Here is a 22,527-nt window from a genome sequence, read left to right as displayed (position 1 = left end):
AAAGGCAGATGCATGAACACTTTTGAATGGGGCCTTCAAACTGACACGATCCGGCTGGACAGCAGCAGTTTAAAAGGAAAGGGTTCTTCTGCTGCAGCTCAGATCTCGCCTTTCCTGCATTAACATACATTGCAGAAGAGAAGGAGGGAGAGAAGGATCTGGGCAGGCACTGACTGTCATGGCCAGGGTGATTTTCTCCCTGCACACTTAGATACTGTATACTACTACACATAATAGCCAGACAGTTGAATATTCTTAACTTAATGACAAATTGACAATTGTCCTCTTCCATGAAAAAAACAACAATGCATTTTCCCATTCCTCAGTCAGTTCTGTAAGGAAATTGTAACATCGACTACTGGTAGTGGTAAGAATCTAATAGTAAACTAAATGTTATTTTTTACACACATTCTTATCTTCTTATTTCCACTGTCGACAAAGAGATCAGCTAGCAGTTTTATCTCAGATAGATGCAGTGGTAAATTATGTGCTGTGGTTAGCTGTGTTTGAATGTAATATCATTATTTTATACTTTTTTTTCTTCAGTTTTTGCTCTGGAAAAAAATCTTTAGTTCATATTCTGTCTGGAACACTGTTAATGTTCTTTACAAGGAGATAACAGATTACTGATATTACTGTTAATGTTCTTTACAAGGAGATAACAGATTACTGATATTACTGTTAATGTTCTTTACATGGAGATAACAGATTACTGAGATTACTGTTAATGTTCTTTACAAGGAGATAACAGATGACTGATATTACTGTTAATGTTCTTTACAAGGGGATAACAGATTACTGATATTACTGTTAATGTTCTTAACAAGGAGATAACAGATTACTGAGATTACTGTTAATGTTCTTTACAGGGAGATAACAGATTACTGAGATTACTGTTAATGTTCTTAACAAGGAGATAACAGATTACTGAGATTACTGTTAATGTTCTTAACAAGGAGATAACAGATTACTGAGATTACTGTTAATGTTCTTAACAAGGAGATAACAGATTACTGAGATTACTGTTAATGTTCTTAACAAGGAGATAACAGATTACTGAGATTACTGTTAATGTTCTTAACAAGGAGATAACAGATTACTGAGATTACTGTTAATGTTCTTAACAAGGAGATAACAGATTACTGAGATTACTGTTAATGTTCTTAACAAGGAGATAACAGATTACTGAGATTACTGTTAATGTTCTTAACAAGGAGATAACAGATTACTGAGATTACTGTTCATTAACAAGGAGATAACAGATGACTGAGATTACTGTTAATGTTCTTAACAAGGAGATAACAGATTACTGAGATGACTGTTAATTAACAAGGAGATAACAGATTACTGAGATTACTGTTAATTAACAAGGAGATAACAGATTACTGAGATTACTGTTAATTAACAAGGAGTTAACAGATTACTGAGTGGCTTTTTATTTTTCTCTGAATAACCTGATGCATTGATTTACTGCAGGATTTTGAGAAATATCACGATAATGTTGTTGTATACATCAAAACACATTAGTCCCCTTCCTTTTATTTGATAAAGGTGTGTCACTTTATATCCCTCTCTCTCTCTCTCTTACTACTATCTAGGTTTTTTTATTTTTTCAAAAATACAAAAGTTCAAAAATACATTACAGAACACCATGTCAACAATCCTTGACATCATGACCTGTCTTTCACTGTCTTTCTCTGTCCAGCCCTTCTCTTTAGCCCAGTCAGTTGCTGGATCTCTGCTTCCCATAATCAGAGGGAGTCCTGTGATTTGTGACCCCTGGAGCATCCAGCTCGTAGAGCGCAGGGCCCCAAACAGCCCCGGCCTGATCTGGCAGGTGTCAACATTAGCAACACAATCGCACCCCAGTCCAGTGCCCCTTACCCTAGCCCCAGCGCCACATTGAACCCAAACTATGTGAGGCCCAGTGAGAAGAAACACATCAATGGAGTGGGCAGGGTAGGATAGAAGAGGGGGAGGACAAGGGAGAGATTACACTCTCAGACAGCTATTAGCAGGGATGAGGCTTTTCTAAACAAACAAAAAACGAGACGATCAATACTGTGTTAGTTTACCAAGTGGAGTCATGATGGGCTCTGGAGTATTTCTCTCTTCTTCTGTTGTTTTTCTCAACTTCTCAAACGTCTGTGGTTTGGTTCGTATTGGCAATCCAATATAGTCTGGAGTCCTTGGAGACCTATTTCTTTTTGTGGCCAGTGATTTGTTAATGGTTGGTTTGCTCCAGCCCGTGGCTAGTTCATTCATAGATTTAGAGCTGTAATGAATCCTGGTTGGAGGGTATTAACGTTGATAGTGGACAATCACTGGGCTGTCCAGAGGAAAGCAACATTCAGTGATGACAGGACCACTGGGCCTTGGGGACCACAGCCCTTCTCTCTCATTAGACAGAGACAGAGGTGTCACTTTAAACACACTAGAGGGATTGGAAAGGGAATGAGTAGACATTTGGACTGTTGCTGCTCTTGAGTGGGTATCTGTCTTGACAAGAAAAGCAATGTTTTTTAAAGGCCATTTATTTCTCACTCACTGTTGATTCTAGGCCAAGCCACCAGAAGAGACAAGGGTTCTCCTCAGTGGTAGAGATTAGTTGGAAAGGTTTCAGCACTAGGGAACCTGTAGTATTTGTTTTTGGAGGAGACAACAATCTCATTTAATTGTTTGCTTTGATATATCCCCTTGACACCCTCTTCCAGGGCTCTTGAAAAATAAAATAGGGGGCCTTTTGTTTGATCTTTTTGGTGTGTGTAGCATGTACTGATTCAGGGGTATAACTGACTAGGTATCCCCCTTAACCGTTTCCCTACTCCACATCTCTCATGAGTAAGTAGTTGTCGTGTTTGTTGGTTGCCGCTCATTGTTCCTGCGGTAATGATAAAGCAACACAAACAGCCCCTGAAGAATATCTCTTTGGAAGCTGCCAACAACATAACCTTGGCTAAGCCTTCACCATTTGCAGCAATAAACAAGCACACATCAACCCACCCAATGACCTCCTGTAACAATGGGGTTTGTTGTCATGAAATACCCATCATTAGTGTTGGCTAGCAATAAACTGGTCCTAGTCGTTCAGGATATTGAGAGATCACAAACTAGTGGGGAGTAGCCCCTGGTGTGGCCTAATACCACTGTCTGATCCAGCAGACGAGGTCAGGGTCAGAGGGAGGAATAAGGGACCCTTCCTTAAAAGGACAGACAAGTTTCATTATTTGATCAAAATTGAACCAGGTCTTTTTATGAAATAATTTCAAGTAATGTTTTTGATTTTAAAAAATTATACTGTACTTTGAATTGTTCATGCTCTTAAACCACATAATAATTGCTCAATGCTGATGGATAGTGACATACAAGTAGACCACATACATTTTGTTAAATGAATGGCCCGTGAATCTGTAAACGGTCATTATTATTTTCGCTCTCTGTTTTCATATCATGTCCATGCAGGCTTTACAGATCATGTCTATGCAGGCCTTACAGATCATGTCTATGCTGGCCTTACAGATCATGTCTATGCAGGCCTTACAGATCATGTCTATGCAGGCCTTACAGATCATGTCTATGCAGGCCTTACAGATCATGTCTGTGCAGGCCTTACAGATCATGTCTATGCAGGCCTTGCAGATCATGGCTACGCAGGCCTTGCAGATCATGTCTATGTTGGCCTTACAGATCATGTCTATGCAGGCCTTACAGATCATGTCTATGCGGGCCTTACAGATCATGTCTATGCAGGCCTTACAGATCATGCCTGTGCAGGCCTTACAGATCATGTCTATGCAGACCTTTACAGATCATGTCTATGCAGGCCTTACAGATCATGTCTATGCAGGCCTTACAGATCATGTCTATGCAGGCCTTACAGATCATGTCTATGCAGGCCTTACAGATCATGTCTATGCAGGCCTTACAGATCATGTCTATGCAGGCCTTACAGATCATGTCTATGCAGGCCTTACAGACCATGTCTATGCAGGCCCTACAGATCATGTCTATGCAGGCCTTACAGATCATGTCTATGCTGGCCTTGCAGATCATGTATATGCAGGCCTTGCAGATCATGTCTATGCAGGCCTTGCAGATCATGTCTATGTTGGTCTTACAGATCATGTCTATGCAGGCCTTACAGATCATGTCTATGCGGGCCTTACAGATCATGTCTATGCAGGCCTTACAGATCATGTCTGTGCAGGCCTTACAGATCATGTCTATGCAGGCCTTACAGATCATGTCTATGCAGGCCTTACAGACCATGTCTATGCAGGCCCTACAGATCATGTCTATGCAGGCCTTACAGATCATGTCTATGCTGGCCTTGCAGATCATGTATATGCAGGCCTTGCAGATCATGTCTATGCAGGCCTTGCAGATCATGTCTATGTTGGTCTTACAGATCATGTCTGTGCAGGCCTTACAGATCATGTCTATGCGGGCCTTACAGATCATGTCTATGCAGGCCTTACAGATCATGTCTGTGCAGGCCTTACAGATCATGTCTATGCAGGCCTTACAGATCAGGTCTATGCAGACCTTTACAGATCATGTCTATGCAGGCCATACAGATCATGTCTATGCAGGCCTTACAGATCATGTCTATGCAGGCCTTACAGATCATGTCTATGCAGGCCTTACAGATCATGTCTATGCAGGCCTTACAGATCATGTCTATGCAGGCCTTACAGATCATGTCTATGCAGGCCTTACAGATCATGAGCCAAACCAACATGCAATGGCATCTTTGATTTCTGCCTTAAAGCTTCCATCAGATAAAAGACTGTTCTATTTAGTATTTATGATCCCATTAGACAGAACACCTGTCTCTGTAACGTTCCTATTGGTTCCTACCCTACTAGCAGTGCTCTGTCACCAGTGTTTTATATGAGAGCATGCATTACAGGACTGCGCCCGTAAAACCAGCAGCTCTCACCTTTCCCTCTCAAAGCCCCCCGTATATCTACTTTGCTTCAAATATGAGCTAGATTTGATGAATACCTAGAAATCTCTTCATATAATACAACCTCTCAGTATTTACAGTCTATCAAGTTTTGCTATTGTTTGCTTGGGATTCACAGTCATGTAATTTGACTCAAGATTCATTGCTAGTTCATACATATTGGAATCGGTTGTTATTTTTCACTTCCAATTGTCCAGTCTTGTTTGGTTTGTATTTGGTTTCTACTGTGTAGACTATATTTAGATGGTTTGTGCTGCTGAGGAAAATATGCAGTGATGACCAGCACATGAATCCCAGGCCTTTAATCATGACAAAATATGAAGGCGGAGAGTGTAATAACTGGAACCATTGACACAAATAGATCTTTCCTGGGTAATTAAGCCATTGTTGTTTTGACAAACAGTAGAATTGAGAGTGGCTAGAGAAAATGATTCATGCATATGACATATGAATGAATACAGTACAGCAGGCTATCTGGCTTCCTTTGTTGTGTTCTCAGAGCATATTATAATGGTTGTGCTGTTCAGTTCCTCAGAATTGATTTTAAAACGTTTCTTACGATTTGCCTTGGCTGTCAGTATCGTCAGTGTTTGACAGCTGGCACAGATCAGGACAGTGTGTTGCATTACGCCAATGTGTGGCATTAGAAAACACAACAAGCATTTCTGGCTAATTTTATTACAAAACAGGAATAGCCCCCATAATGTGCAACAGTAATTACATTTAGAGCAGTGTGCCCAGCTCTCTTAGTGATGAATGAGAGACATTGACCATGGTCTGCTAGTTTAAAAATCACCATTAGCCTCTGCTACTTATGTCCAGAACATTTCCCATTTTATGCTCTTAATCTGCCTTGCAACTGCAATCTTCATTTGTTTTAATTGTGCTTGAGGACGTTTTTTAACACGCACAAAGACAATAAACATGTTCCCGTAAGTGTTGCAAATCAGAACTGTGTTTTTTTCCACCCAGTTAAAATGTTATGGAGAGTTGAAACGGTGGGGTGGAGCTGCCGTTCCAGCCTGAAAAATAACTTCAAATGGTGCCTGGTCCTCCATTTTCAACTAATGGGCTTATTTCTGCATCCTCTGTCAACCTCTCCTTGGGGAATATGTACTCTCATTTCAAAAAGCTTTGCTTTTCCGTTACATTGTAAAGCCACACTATGGAGCACAGATTTCAAATGTTAATATCAAGCACTGTGACGACTTACTGATGTCCCCCTCCAACCCTCTAAACAGGAAATATTATTTCTGGATCCTCAGGAACTATTTGGAAATACGCTAGTGTTTGTTCAGTTAGAATTTACTGAATCTCATTCAAGTTTATGAAGCAAAAGGAAAGAGTGAATTATCGGTTTCACTTCTTTCATTCTTGCTTATATTATCTTGAGATTGTCTGGCTTTCAAAATCAATTGTTTGTTTGTTGATTTATTTATTTGTTTACAGTGTTTGTGCACGTAGGTTATTACCTCAGTAATTCAGTGTCAGACACATGCCCAGCATCATGATCCATTATGTTTCCTATTTAGGCCTTATGGTTGCTGTGTCCCAGGTGTGTCGTGATAGACACATCATTAGTATAGGGGTTATCCTCCTGAGACCATTAGGTGTGTAGTAATAGAGGCATCATTAGTATAGGGGTTATCCTCCTGGGACCATTAGGTGTGTAGTAATAGAGGCATCATTAGAATAGGGGTTATCCTCCTGGGACCATTAGGTGTGTAGTAATAGAAGCATCATTAGTGTAGGGGTTATCCTCCTGGGACCATTAGGTGTGTAGTAATAGAGGCATCATTAGTATAGGGGTTATCCTCCTGGTACCATGAGGTGTGTAGTGATAGACGCATCATTAGTATAGGGGTTATCCTCCTGGGACCATTAGGTGTGTAGTAATAGAGGCATCATTAGTATAGGGGTTATCCTCCTGGGACCATTAGGTGTGTAGTAATAGAGGCATCATTAGTATAGGGGTTATCCTCCTGGGACCATTAGGTGTGTAGTAATAGAGGCATCATTAGAATAGGGGTTATCCTCCTGGGACCATTAGGTGTGTAGTAATAGAAGCATCATTAGTGTAGGGGTTATCCTCCTGGGACCATTAGGTGTGTAGTAATAGAGGCATCATTAGTATAGGGGTTATCCTCCTGGTACCATGAGGTGTGTAGTGATAGACGCATCATTAGTATAGGGGTTATCCTCCTGGGACCATTAGGTGTGTCGTAATAGAGGCATCATTAGTATAGGGGTTATCCTCCTGGGACCATTAGGTGTGTAGTAATAGAGGCATCATTAGTATAGGGGTTATCCTCCTGGGACCATTAGGTGTGTCGTAATAGAGGCATCATTAGTATAGGGGTTATCCTCCTGGGACCATTAGGTGTGTAGTAATAGAGGCATCATTAGTATAGGGGTTATCCTCCTGGGACCATTAGGTGTGTAGTAATAGAGGCATCATTAGTATAGGGGTTATCCTCCTGGGACCATTAGGTGTGTCGTAATAGACGCATCATTAGTATAGGGGTTATCCTCCTGGGACCATTAGGTGTGTAGTAATAGAGGCATCATTAGTATAGGGGTTATCCTCCTGGGACCATTAGGTGTGTCGTAATAGAGGCATCATTAGTATAGGGGTTATCCTCCTGGGACCATTAGGTGTGTAGTAATAGAGGCATCATTAATATAGGGGTTATCCTCCTGGGACCATTAGGTAGTTATTGTCAGATTTATGGTGTATTGTGTAGTGGTATGTCCCTTAAACAAGACTGCCAACATGTTTTAAAATGGTGGACGTTGTTGGCAATTCTACACAGTTGCTGTGTTTATGGATTATGGATATTAAATTTAGGGGATTTTGCACTTTCATATTCCCTTGACTGTGATAAAAAAGATTTCACTTCACAGACACCATCACTACTCTTCCAGCTGTCCCTCGCACCATAAAAACGTGCACAATGACAAATGTTTACGGTCTGCCATTGTCCAGAAAATTAGGAAGCATTCCTGGGGCATGAAAATTGTCTGCTGTGCATTCATATTCTGTGTAAAGTAATCTCTCCTTGGCTTTGTTGAGAATATGAGTTGTTCCTACCAGATGCCTCCACTCATAGCCCTGAGTTACTGTTTGACTTCCTGGGTAGGTTCAGGAGCCTTTGTTGGAGGACGGGGGCTCTAGTTCCGGTGCCAGTTAGCAGGGACCATTTCATTACTTTTACTGCGACCTCAATTAGCATGGATCCCAGGGAATGACTTCCCATTGAACACCAGAATACCTGGTGTGAATCTGGGCTCAGTAGCAGAGAGCAACACCGCTTTAAGGAGAGAGTGCATTTTACTCCTGGTATCATAGTCACATTAAGTTTTTAGTTGTTACTTAGTTCCAAGTTAAAGTTCTATTATGTCTAACAGACTTGTTTGTGAAAACTTTCCAAAATATCCATCAGAATTGTAATATAACTTTTTGCTTTGAAAAACTCCAACTACAACAACTTTTGTTTGTTAATTTTGTCTTTGTGCAAATAACAACAATGTAACAAAAGGGAAATCTTAAGATTTGACAAAAGTATGAATATACTAGTTTACCCGCTTTCTGAGAAACAGCATTTTCTCCCACACAATAAGAAGGCCTTTCTGAAAAGGACTACGATCATATTGTTAGTAATATCCCACGTCCAAACGGTAGAATGTATGTATAAAAAAGAAGAATCCACCCTTCATGCCCTTCACCGTTTCACACTCAGGCAGAAAGAGTAGAGCAGAGGCCTGGGGAGTCAATATGTCAGCGTTTATGGATGCCCCGCGGAGCTGCACAGGGCTGTCAGGCCTCTATTCATGCTCTAATGGCCCCCTGAGGAGTCTGTCTTTCTGGGCTGAAAGGGCCGGGAGGCCCAGTGGACGCCCTGTTGTTGAAGGTGAGCGTGTGCTCTCATGGACGCCCTGTTGTTGAAGGTGAGCGTGTGCTCTCATGGACGCCCTGTTGTTGAAGGTGAGCGTGTGCTCTGATGGACGCCCTGTTGTTGAAGGTGAGCGTGTTCTCTCATGGACGCCCTGTTGTTGAAGGTGAGCGTGTGCTCTCATGGACGCCCTGTTGTTGAAGGTGAGCTTGTTCTCTCATGGACGCGCGGTTGTTGAAGGTGAGCGTGTGCTCTCATGGACGCCCTGTTGTTGAAGGTGAGCGTGTGCTCTCATGGACGCCCTGTTGTTGAAGGTGAGCGTGTGCTCTCATGGACGCCCTGTTGTTGAAGGTGAGCGTGTGCTGTCATGGACGCCCTGTTGTTGAAAGTGAGCGTGTGCTCTGATGGACGCCCTGTTGTTGAAGGTGAGTGTGTGCTCTCATGGACGCCCTGTTGTTGAAGGTGAGCGTGTGCTCTCATGGATGCGCCGCGCCTTCATCCATATGACAAGAGCCATAAAAGAGCACAGCTTTTCGCTGCTTCTCCCTCTCTTCTCTCCTTTCTCCACTCCACGTTTTTTTTCGCCCGACCTCAAAAAATGAAAATGGGGCTAATTTTTTGTTGTGTGAGCCAAAGATCATAGAGCCGCATGTCTTTCTTCCTCCCCTTGCCTTTTTCTCCTGTTTTGCAGGCGTTCTCTCCTTTCTAAGGAATGTGATTCTATCCAAGAGCAGAGAAAAGAAAAGTATCGGAATTGTCCTTTGGAATGTAGATCTGAGGGAAAATAGACACATTTTTGACAGTGGCAATGAGACACAAGAAAACACTTGAAGGTCTGATTTTTGGTCGGATGTGAGGCTCAGCTTTAGTCCTAAATTAATGAGGGGGGGGTTATAGTGAGTAGCTATGGGCCTCTAGATCATAGGACTCTTGTGGTATGAGATGTACAGTGATGCGAAGGATCTTTTCCCACTTACTTTTGAGTCTCTCAGGAGACACCTGCCCTTTGTCCTAAGCCACCTGTTAAGCAGTGGACAGAACTGATTGTACGGTTTGAGAGAAGAGGGGAAGATCAATGCGATGTATTTTAAGTATATTTATACAGTCAGAGCTTGGTTGAGCATCCATAGTTGACTCTCAACCACACTCATAATCTAAATTGTGCAATAGTGTTACTGCACTTTTTTCATTTAGAGTAGTTACTTTTGTTTATTGCAAGCTGATAACAGTAGCCATACTAGTGGGTGTTGATCATCAACTCCAGATTCAATTTGTGATAAATGCCAAGCCAGGCTCTGAAAAGGTCACTGGTACCTGGGGAAACGATGATAATTCAAGTTGATTTCAGCATATTAACATTAGGTAGGTACATCCTTGCCATATTATCATGTTGGAGCTGTTTTCTGGTTGGCGACTGAGGTAACTAACAGAGAAGATTCTTTATGAATTATTCTAAGTTTTGTATTTCGGTCTCTGGCTCATTGTCTTGCTGAGTGGGTAGTTCCTCTTGTTGCTTGTTTTCATGGAGTACAAAAATGTTTGTTTTCATATAGTACTCCATGAAAACAAACCTTATAGTACTCTATGAAATCACACCTTAAAGTACTCTATGAAAACAAACCTTATAGTACTCTATGAAATCAAACCTTAAAGTACTCCATGAAAACAAACCTTATAGTACTCTATGAAATCAAACCTTAAAGTAATCTATGAAAACAAACCTTATAGTACTCTATGAAATCAAACCTTAAAGTACTCCATGAAAACAAACCTTATAGTACTCTATGAAAACAAACCTTATAGTACTCTAAGGTTGGTTTTCATGGAGTGCTATGTGGTTTGTTTCAATAGAGTACTATACATTTTGTTTTCATAGAGTACTACAAGGTTTTGTTTTCATAGAGTACTACAAGGTTTGTTTTCATGGAGTACTACAAGGTTTTGTTTTCATAGAGTACTACAAGGTTTGTTTTCATGGAGTACTATACGTTTTGTTTTCATGGAGTACTACAAGGTTTGTTTTCATAGAGTACTACAAGGTTTGTTTTCATGGAGTACTACAAGGTTTGTTTTCATAGAGTACTACAAGGTTTGTTTTCATAGAGTACCACAAGGTTTGTTTTCATAGAGTACTACAAGGTTTGTTTTCATAGAGTACTACAAGGTTTGAATTCATGGAGTACTATACGTTTTGTTTTCATGGAGTACTACAAGGTTTGTTTTCATAGAGTACTACAAGGTTTGTTTTCATGGAGTACTATACGTTTTGTTTTCATAGAGTACTACAAGGTTTGTTTTCATAGAGTACTACAAGGTTTGTTTTCATGGAGTACTACAAGGTTTGTTTTCATGGAGTACTACAAGGTTTGTTTTCATAGAGTACTACAAGGTTTGTTTTCATGGAGCACTACAAGGTTTGTTTTCATGGAGTACTACAAGGTTTGTTTTCATGGAGTACTACAAGGTTTGTTTTCATGGAGTACTACAAGGTTTGTTTTCATGGAGTACTATACATTTTGTTTTCATAGAGTACTACAAGGTTTGTTTTCATAGAGTACTACAAGGTTTGTTTTCATGGAGTACTACAAGGTTTGTTTTCATGGAGTACTACAAGGTTTGTTTTCATAGAGTACTACACGGTTTGTTTTCATGGAGTACTACAAGGTTTGTTTTCATGGAGTACTACAAGGTTTGTTTTCATGGAATACCTGTAAGGTTTATTTTCATGGAGTACTACAAGGTTTGTTTTCATGGAGTACTACAAGGTTTGTTTTCATGGAGTACTACAAGGTTTGTTTTCATGGAATACCTGTAAGGTTTATTTTCATGGAGTACTACAAGGTTTGTTTTCATGGAGTACTACAAGGTTTGTTTTCATGGAGTACTATACTGTTTCTATGTTAAATCCATCCTCCAGTTGCACAACTGAATCATCTCCTATGGCTCTCCTAACTTCACAACACTGAGGGGCACACAGGGTAGTGCATTCAGGAGAAATAATGCCCCATTCTCTGAAAAATTGAAATGGAGAAGTTGTCAGCTATTTGATGTTGCTGCATGAACATCCCTCCTCTCCAGTATCTGGGGTTGAATCCCATGCAGTCTTGGTGACAGGAAGAGATGTTTATATTCAGGCCTGGAGCAGGAGACAGAACAGAGACAGATGGATGTCAGAGATAGCAGATCCCATCTCAGACATTTGCTGCTTATCACAGGGCCTGTTTGCATAATTAGGCCTTTTGATATTCCTCCCCTCCGACTGACAAAAAGTATAATTGCAACATCAACTACGACAAAAGGCATGCACAAAATAAACAAGTAAACATAAATAGAGAGAAAAGATGGGATGTTATTTTCGTCCTGTGGGAATGAATGAAAAAAAGACTACCAATAAACAAAATGTGCTGTCAGTCACAGTCAACTGGTGTGACTGGGTGCTCTGAGGCTGGTCCTGTGAATGCCTGCAGAACACTGAGCGTGAGGCCTGATTGTAATTATGCTGGAACTAATATGCTTTTCAAAATGAGCCATTATGAGCTAATGCTGCATTGCCAAAGCCCTGTCTGTTTTTGTCCCTCTGTCTTGGGTAGTTTGGAAAGGTATAGCTGATATTGAAGCCATTGGTTCTGGTATCAGAAACGCCCTGCATAGGGCAGGGAGGAGGATACACACCATAGTGTTGAGCTAATACTGACTCAGAGGCAATCTGAGAGACGAAGAATGATGCTTCCACCCCATGTGTCATCACGGAGGCTTCTTAACCACCTGTTATCATTAAATACCTCCCAGGTCTACTATGCATAGTACAAGTATCACTTTCTGACCTATATTTTAAATATATTACATAAATATTCACTGACACAATGTTGATGTGATTATATTGGTTAAAATGTGACCATATTAGACATCTTGGCATTGAGGAATGTTGTTGCCATGTTGAAGCATTACTATTAGCCTCCTGTGTTGTAGTGTTGTGGTGATTAGTTATAGCTGTGGGTGTTGGAGTGTAGCCTAGATTCTGTTTCTTTGTGATCATTTTCTAGACTGTCATTGTATGTTTTCTCTGTCCCCTTCACTGCTAATAGACATTGCTATTGTAGGGCTTGTCGTTTATTATAGCATAATGTTCTTGTGGAGCGTTGGAGCCAGCAGTCTTTATTGACTGTACAGCCTTGGACAGCAATCCATCTAAGGTCCATCTAAGCCATATTACCTCAGCCTGTCTCCCAGGGGGGAAAGAGAGAGTAGGGGCTCCTCAGAAGGAGGATGGGAGAAAGAGAAGAACAGTCCATAGGGTTAGCGGGCTGTCCGGGAGGGGGTTTGGAGAGGTTTGCATGATGAGTATTCCATCTGCCTGCAGTCTGAGCTCTGAGCAGACCGTGGGGTCAGCAGTGAGGAGCATCAGGAGAGAGGGAGGACCATCTTTAAACCTCACACTAAACTCACCGCTAAACTATTAACCAACTGCTCAGCTTCTCAGAGACAAGACCACTTTTGTTGGTTGTGTTCTGACCTGAGTTGACATTCTGTCTCACTATGGATATTGTTAGAAATAGTAGTGCTTTGTGAAAAAGCTGTGATTTTTGAAAGAGGTAACAGAGAGCTTAAACAATCTCTTTGGGAAACATATGGCTCCATTCATAAGTAAAGAGATTCAATTAAACCATGTCAGTAAAACAATTGGCTCTTCCAGTATAATATGTTTACTTGTTACTTGAAACATCAAAAAAATGTTTCTGATTTAGAAGACCTCGTCAATATCTGGTTAATTTCTGTTTAAACAAAGCTGTATTTTAAAATCAATATTGAGCAGGCCCTCTGAGGGCCCTGAAGGAGGAAACACGGCTGTCTAATCATACCCACTGGATGGTATACATAATTAGGCCCTAATTGCTATGATAACTGATGAGGCACGAGTGCTTTATCAATATCCCCAGAACCTTCCAATGGAATTACAGCTGAGGCATTATACCCAAGTCTAATCAGGATGTGCCTTATTGTTTTAAAGCAGCAAGAAGTGTTAGAGAATTGACCTCAACGCCCACAGGGATTGAGTTTATTCCAAAGTAGTAGGCTAATCTTCCACCGTTTTGTCCTGTATCAACATGGACAGATTTGTAAACCAAGGAGACATGTGTTATTCAAATTCAAAAGCATTGTTGTCTGGGAAACAGATAGTAAGTGTTTATTCTTCCATAATTTAGGCCCGAGAGGCACTGCATCTATAAATATCAAACAACCACTAAATAAAAAGATTTGGTGCAGAGCCCGTGATCTATCGGTAACGCTCCCGGCCAGTCACAAGACCGGGGTTCAGTCCCCGTGTCTACCCTTCCTACTGCTCTCCTGCTTGCCTGTCTGCTCTCCTGCTTGCCTGTCTGCTCTCCTGCTTGCCTGTCTGCTCTCCTGCTTGCCTGTCTGCTCTCCTGCTTGCCTGTCTGCTCTCCTGCTTGCCTGTCTGCTCTCCTGCTTGCCTGTCTGCTCTCCTGCTTGCATGTCTGCTCTCCTGTTTGCCTGTCTGCTCTCCTGCTTGCCTGTCTGTTCTCCTGCTTGCCTGTCTGCTCTCCTGCTTGCCTGTCTGCTCTCCTGCCTGCCTGTCTGCTCTCCTGCTTGCCTGTCTGCTCTCCTGCTTGCCTGTCTGCTCTCCTGCTTGCCTGTCTGCTCTCCTGCTTGCCTGTCTGCTCTCCTGCTTGCCTGTCTGCTCTCCTGCTTGCATGTCTGCTCTCCTGCTTGCCTGTCTGCTCTCCTGCTTGCCTGTGTGCTCTCCTGCTTGCCTGTCTGCTCTCCTGCTTGCATGTCTGCTCTCCTGCTTGCCTGTCTGCTCTCCTGCTTGCCTGTCTGCTCTCCTGCTTGCATGTCTGCTCTCCTGCTTGCCTGTCTGCTCTCCTGCTTGCATGTCTGCTCTCCTGCTTGCCTGTCTGCTCTCCTGCTTGCCTGTCTGCTCTCCTGCTTGCCTGTCTGCTCTCCTGCTTGCCTGTCTGCTCTCCTGCTTGCCTGTCTGCTCTCCTGCTTGCCTGTCTGCTCTCCTGCTTGCCTGTCTGCTCTCCTGCTTGCCTGTCTGCTCTCCTGCTTGCCTGTCTGCTCTCCTGCTTGCCTGTCTGCTCTCCTGCTTGCCTGTCTGCTCTCCTGCTTGCCTGTCTGCTCTCCTGCTTGCCTGTCTGCTCTCCTGCTTGCCTGTCTGCTCTCCTGCTTGCCTGTCTGCTCTCCTGCTTGCCTGTCTGCTCTCCTGCTTGCCTGTCTGCTCTCCTGCTTGCCTGTCTGCTCTCCTGCTTGCCTGTCTGCTCTCCTGCTTGCCTGTCTGCTCTCCTGCTTGCCTGTCTGCTCTCCTGCTTGCCTGTCTGCTCTCCTGCTTGCCTGTCTGCTCTCCTGCTTGCCTGTCTGCTCTCCTGCTTGCCTGTCTGCTCTCCTGCTTGCCTGTCTGCTCTCCTGCTTGCCTGTCTGTCTCCTGCTTGCCTGTCTGCTCTCCTGCTTGCCTGTCTGCTCTCCTGCTTGCCTGTCTGCTCTCCTGCTTGCCTGTCTGCTCTCCTGCCTGCCTGTCTGCTCTCCTGCTTGCCTGTCTGCTCTCCTGCTTGCCTGTCTGCTCTCCTGCTTGCCTGTCTGCTCTCCTGCTTGCCTGTCTCCCCCTTTGTTTCCAGCTGTTTGAATAAACTATAACATGTTAGACATATTTAAATGAAACGATGTGGATACTGTGTAATCCACGCAGTGTCATTATAATTCGACTTGTTTGTTTATGTAGATAGTCTTATGTTGTCTGCTGAAGGGTTTTACCTGAAAATAGGGTGGCCAGTAAAATATGTTAGCCAGACAGCCATGCAACTCTGTGTTGCACCAACAATGAGAGGAACCATACAGTGCATTTAACTGAAATTCTGTTTCTGTCACAACCCATTTTGGTACATGTGGGGGCCCCAGTGTTGTTGATTAATCTTGGCATCCCGTTTAGAAAAATGTCGTCTGGATAGAGATGAGGTTTGCTTCTCACATCCCTGTTTCCCAAACTCACATCTAATAGGGCTGTTGACCTTCACCGAGAGCTTGCTGCTTGCTGCCTGTAGTTCATGCACGCTGCGTGTGCCATGACACATGTCACTATAACCAGGGCTCAATGACAGGTGGCAGTACATACTCATTAGTCTTGTTTGTCATGCAGTTTGTTTGTAAATCCTTTGCAAAATGCTAACATTGGAGTATAGGGGGAGGATACCTTTTTGAAATGTTTTAAGTACTGGCTAGCCTATATCCACGTACGCAACTTTCCATACGATCACATAGATAAACAAAGGAAGAGAAATATGAGCAAAATAGAATAACTCAAGTAGAATTCTGTGGTATCTGTTTGGTTTTAAACCGTTGAGCAGCCCTCCGCTCTGCCCGCATGGCCCCTCTTTCCCCCCACCCTTGCCCTCCCCCCGCCCTGTAGGACACAGAGGTGACTTTGAAAAGTGATCTATAGACCGCTGTGCCGGTCTCAAGTGTTGTCATGGCGAGTTAGCGGCAAATCGCTATGCGCATCCTCATGAAAACCAACAAAGGGATATGCCATATATGTACATATTCAACATTGTATGTTCAAGGCTGTTCTCTACAAAAGTGGGAGCCAGTGTTGGGGAATCAATCTTTATTAAAAAGGGTTAGACGAAAGAATTGATTTAATGAATGCGGCCTCATGTCCTGCGGCCGCATGTAATCCGCAGAGAATCGTTAGGCGTGAGCTCAGGGGGACAAAAAGACGTTCTCAGAAGACTCATCGAGTGGCCTGTAATGATAGTCTCCATATAATCCCATAATTCCTTGTTTAATTAAACTCCAGAGCCGGCCTTGAGACCCAGCCAGATTTGGTTCCTCTTTTATTCTCACAGTTGTTATTTGAAGGCTATTTGGCTTCAGTTTGTCCATGTGGTATGCTGAAACATCCGAGAGGGCTTTGTTGAACTGAGCTTAGTTGTGCCCATAGCCAATACAGGCGATTCACCTGGGCTAACTTTCAGAAGACCGTTATGGTTGTCATTATAGTTGGGGAGAAAGCGTTTCTGTAAGGGACAATGAGTTTTGTTCTATAGACTATCTCTCGTTTTTTGTTCTTTACCCTTCTCTCCTTCTGGACTGTACATGTATGATGCAATCCAGCTAGGCCTAGAGCAACACTGGCTTGTCAATGTCTCAATGAGCACATTTGTGAAAATATGCATTTTATAACAGGAAATAAAAAGGGCCATGTAGTTTGAATAGACAAGCAGAGGAGGTGAAAATGATGCAATTTCCTAAATTCAGTTATAATGGTAATGCCCTGTGGTAATACATATTCACTGTCAGAAACATTCCTCTTGGCCTGGATTGGATGGCTTTGTGCAGTATCTATATTCCTCTAGCGAAAAGGCAGCAGCTTAGTTGAATGCATACAAGTACTGTAAGATATATTGTAATTCATTTATTGACAGCAGTATCATAGAAAGACAGAATATGGGACTGAATGGTTCTGGTGTGATATTGTTGTAGTGTTGTGTATATTCTGGCTGTACTGTTCCTTTTAGCAGCAGTGTGCCCTGGGCCATTGTGAGAGAATAGTGTGGTGAGGAACAGCAAGGTGGCCTGGGTAGATTAACCCTTCCATCCAGCACCCCCAACCGCCTGCGGCCCTCTGCCTCCAGCCTCTGGCGCCTCTCTCCCCCGCTCTCTCTCTCTCTCTCAATGCAGGTTTGGGTATCAGGCCTCTTATATACTGTATAAATATCCACAGATTAAGATAATATTTGCTCTGTTGTGCTCGGAGAGAGAGAAAGCTGTCATTTGAAGGTTCTTTGCAGCCTCTCCCCCTCATGCGACAGCCTCTGATGTGGGTTGTGCCCCGAAACTACTAAAAGTGGCTTTTAGGGCTTGTATTGACCATTTCAGGGTTTCATCCATCCTTTTTATTAGGGCTGGGATGATAACAGTACCGCGATACTCGTTAGTATCGTGACATAGAAACAAAGCACAAAGTGGGTTTCACTTCTTTAGGAAAACAGCCCTAATGTTGGAAAATCATTATGTTGTCATCCAGAGTCACATTTATTTCGCCATGGAAAACATATTGTGATACTGGGATCGTCACAGCCCTACTTTTTATTGCCTTTTTCAATGATTTAGGTTAATTAACAAAAAATGTGACTGATTGCTGTCAGAACAGAGGCTTGAGGGTAAACACAGACACAGCAGCCCATCTGTAAATACCTCATGCCCATATTGTTATTCATTTTTTTTGCTCTTTTGCGCACCAGTATCTCTACCTGCACATCATGATCTGCACATCTATCACTCCAGTTTTAATGCTAAATTGTAATTATTTTTTCCCTATGGCCTATGTATTGCCTTACCTCCCTAACCTTACTACATTTGCACACACTGTATATAGATTTTCCTTTTGTGTTATTGCCTGTACGTTTGTTTATGTGTAACTCTGTGCTGTTGTTTTTGTTGCACTGCTTTGCTTTATCTTGACCAGGTCGCAGTTGTAAATGAGAACTTGTCTACCTGGTTTAATAAAGGTTAAATAAAAAATAAAAAAATAAAGAAGAGATAAATAACTAACCAGTAAAATGGACTTCCTTTCCATTGTTACTAAATTCCCTTGTATTATTTTAGTGTATTTCCTAGTATTAACTGAGCTGGCTCTTCCCCTCTTCTCCCTCTTCCCCTTTGGCCCAGGTAATCGTACAGATGAGGGTTCAGACGTGGAGTCGGAGCCGGACCTTCCTCTGAAGAGGAAGCAGCGTCGCAGCCGCACCACTTTCACAGCCGAGCAGCTTGAGGAGCTGGAGAAGGCCTTTGAGAGGACACACTACCCAGACATCTACACCAGGGAAGAGCTGGCCCAGAGGACCAAGCTCACTGAGGCCCGCGTGCAGGTTAGTTAGACACACAAACAGTCAATGCCACATGGCATTGGCTGCTGAGCATTATCCAGGTGTTTAGCACTGTTTTCCTGTACTGTCATGGCTGCTGAGCATTATCCAGGTGTTTATCACACTAACCTAAAGCACTGTTTTCCTGTACTGTCATGGCTGCTGAGCATTATCCAGGTGTTTATCACACTAATCTAAAGCACTGTTTTCCTGTACTGTCATGGCTGCTGAGCATTATCCAGGTGTTTATCACACTAATCTAAAGCACTGTTTTCCTGTACTGTCATGGCTGCTGAGCATTATCCAGGTGTTTATCACACTAATCTAAAGCACTGTTTTCCTGTACTGTCATGGCCAAAAGTTTTGAGAATGACACAAATTTTAATTTCCACAAGGTTTGCTGCTTCAGTGACTTTAGATATTTTTGTCAGATGTTACTATGGAATTCTGAAGTATAATTACAAGCGTTTCATAAGTGTCAAAGGCTTTTATTGACAATTACATGAAGTTGATGCAAAGAGTCAGTATTTGCAGAGTTGACCCTTCTTTTTCAAGACCTCTGCAATCCGCCCTGGCATGCTGTCAATTAACTTCTGGACCACATCCTGACTGATGGCAGCCCATTCTTGCATAATCAATGCTTGGAGTTTGTCAGAATTTGTGGGTTTTTGTTTGTCCACCTGCCTCTTGAGGACTGACCACAAGTTCTCAATGGGATTAAGGTCTGGGGAGTTTCCTGGCCTTAGACCCAAAATATTGATGTTTTGTTCCCTTAGCCACTTAGTTATCACTTATGCCTTATGTCAAGGTGCTCCATCATGCTGGAAAAGGCATTGTTTGTCACCAAACTGTTCCTGGATGGTTGGGAGAAATTGCTCTCGGAGGATGTGTTGGTACCATTCTTTATTCATGCCGGTGTTCTTAGGCAAAATTGTGAGTGAGCCCACTCCCTTGGCTGAGATGCAACCCCACACATGAATGATCTCAGGACGCTTTACTGTTGGCATGACACAGGACTGATGGTAGCGCTCACCTGGTCTTCTCCGGACAAGGTTTTTTCCGGATGCCCCAAACAATCGGAAAGGGGAATCATCAGAGAAAATGACTTTACCCCAGTCCTCAGCAGTCCAATCCCTGTACCTTTTGCAGAATATCAGTCTATCCCTGATGTTTTTCCTGGAGAGAAGTGGCTTCTTTGCTGCCCTTCTTAACACCAGGCCATCCTCCAAAAGTTTTTGCCTCACTGTGCGTGCAGATGCACTCACACCTGCCTGCTGCCATTCCTGAGCAAGCTCTGTACTGGTGGTGCCCTGATCCAGCAGCTGAATCAACTTCAGGAGACGGTCCTGGCGCTTTCTGGACTTTCTTGGGCGCCCTGAAGCCTTCTTCACAACAGTTGAACCACTCTCCTTGAAGTTCTTGAAGTTCCGAAAAATGGTTGATTTAGGTGCAACGTTACTGGCAGCAATATCCTTGCCTGTGAAGCTCTTTTTGTGCAAAGCAATGAAGACGGCACGTGTTTCCTTTCAGGTAACCATGGTTGACAGAGGAAGAACAATGATTCCAAGCACCACCCTCCTTTTGAAGGCTTGTCGTCGTCAACACTCACACCTGTGTTAACGAGAGAATCACTGACATGATGTCAGCTGGTCCTTTTGTGGCAGGGCTGAAATGTTTTTGGGGGATTCAGTTAATTTGCATGGCAAATAGTGACTTTGCAATTAATTGCAATTAATCTGACCACTCTTCATACCATTCTGGAGTATATTCAAATTGCCATCATACAAACTGAGGCAGCAGACTGTGAACATTAATATTTATATAATTCTCAAAACCTTTGGCCACAACTGTACATGACAAACTTCAGTTTTTATATCCTGCTATAGTCTTACGAAACAATAAAAATCTACCCATCTACACAACTTACTCTACATTTTCAAAGTGAAATAATAATATTTAAAAAATATAAAAAATGACTACTACTACTAATAATAATAAAAGAAGGCATCTTGATTGCGTTGTCTTATGTTGCCCTAAGAGTTGTGCAAAATTGGTATAATCTTATTCAAAATGATGAACAGCTGTAATGGCTGCCCAAGGTTCTTCCTTCAAGTATTAACTCTGGGGTGTGAAGACACGCAATCAAGACATCTTCATTGTATCACTTGGAACATTTTCTTTAACCTCTCTTTCACTTCGGAACTGTGGAGTATGTTGTGTAGATCGGAGGCAAAACAAATCCCATTTAATTCCTTTTTAGATTAAATTTTAATGCAGCAAAATGTGAAGATTGTGCAAGAGGTATGTAGAGTTACTAGCGACAATATTAATTAATCCAAGTGCAGGTCTTGTTTTACCCATATTTTACCTACTCACCTCACCTGGGAGTTGTGTCTGTGAGTCCTCATCTGTTCTAAGAAGGCCTTGACAGGGGAGGCTCCATTGTTTTACACCCAAGACTCCACAGGACCTGCATGACAGCTTGTGTACCATGTGGTTTTATGTAACACTGAAGGAAAATACAGTAGAGTTATAGCAGCAGCTGTTCAGAAGGGAGGGAGGGAGAGAACGAGAGAGAGGAGATGGGAAAGAGAGTGAGACAGAGAGGGAGAGAGAGAGGAAATGCATTCCTGATGGATTTCTCATTTCGGCCTTTGGCCAGCATCTCTCACTTTCAAGCCTGCCGCCGCTTGTAAAACCATGTGCATATCATGGAGGGTCCCTCATCCTCTCCAGGGACCTCATGCCCTGACAACAACATTAATCAATCAGATGCTAGTAAAAAAAGGGCAACCCTCTCTTCTTACCACAACCCCTCACTCACTCCCCTTGAACCTCCCAAACTCTGAACCACCCCGCGCGCTAACTGTTCCTCACACTCCAAACATGCGGTTAGGGGTAACTGATTCCACACATGTCTTTGTCTGTCTCACAAACCCTCCAAACAGAAAGATGTCTAACTGGTTACTGCAGCACTCGGTGGAGGATGCTGAGAGATTTATCTCATGCATATTTTCTTGCGCTATATTACATTTCAGAATGTTTCAAATATGCTTATGAGGCACAATTGAACATTGTGCCTCATAAGATTGGGAAGGTCTTTCAGTTATTATTTGATGAATCTCTTTTTTGAAGATTCTCCTCCATTACAGTGTAAAGCATGTCTCATGAAATACATCTGGAAAAGACATGCATGTCTAATATAATTTGAGTTATGACAGATGGGTTACAATGCTTCGTATTTACAATGTCATTTGGACAGATTTTTGAATTTAGACCCTGTAGAGTGGAGATTGTGAAGCTCATTGTAATTGGTCTCGAATATGAATAGATCCAGCAAACCTATGTAAGATTGGTTGAGCAGAGTGCCATGTAGGCTAGAGCAGGGGTTCTCAAATTGTTTTGTTTATGGGACCACTTTAGCAATAGCAAATTTATTGTGGACCCCCTCATAATATCAGAACACAACACCTACTTCAGAGTGCGATAAAAATATACTTTTTGACTATGACTTCAGCAGTGCATGGCTGCACCAATTCAGTCTCGGGCCCTGGGATTGTTTTTTTTAAAGCCCCCCTCTTTGCATCACAGTGAAAATGCTGCAGTTTTAAAGCTAATTTCCTGCAATTCTACACATTTTGCCATGGGACAGAGAGAAAATATTGCAGTTTTAAAACTTAAATGACATTGGATTATGTCAAGAACAAAAATGGGTGGGGGGAATACAATAATTTTGGGGATAATACTGTGGATACCAATATCCGTGAGCCTCCCAGGCCCA

General features: G+C 42.5%; 1 protein-coding gene across 4 annotated transcripts in view; it reads left to right on the top strand.

Moving 5' to 3' along the window:
• The window catches only part of LOC109891541 (paired box protein Pax-7-like), a 73,242-nt gene that overhangs the window by 14,855 nt on the left and 35,860 nt on the right, over positions 1 to 22,527 (top strand). For 2 of the 4 annotated variants that reach the window (XM_031825116.1, XM_031825114.1), the window contains exon 5: positions 18,562 to 18,749. In XM_031825116.1, the coding sequence (XP_031680976.1) occupies positions 18,562 to 18,749 (188 nt within the window). Of the gene's footprint in view, positions 1 to 18,549; positions 18,750 to 22,527 lie in introns of all 4 variants that reach the window. The other 2 variants (XM_031825115.1, XM_031825113.1) reach the window with 1 other exon arrangement.

The sequence above is a fragment of the Oncorhynchus kisutch genome, linkage group LG5 (assembly GCF_002021735.2).
Source record: "Oncorhynchus kisutch isolate 150728-3 linkage group LG5, Okis_V2, whole genome shotgun sequence".
NCBI lineage: Eukaryota > Metazoa > Chordata > Actinopteri > Salmoniformes > Salmonidae > Oncorhynchus > Oncorhynchus kisutch.
The sequence above is the reverse complement of the archived record's forward strand: the minus strand, read 5'-3'. Positions and strand labels throughout refer to the sequence as shown.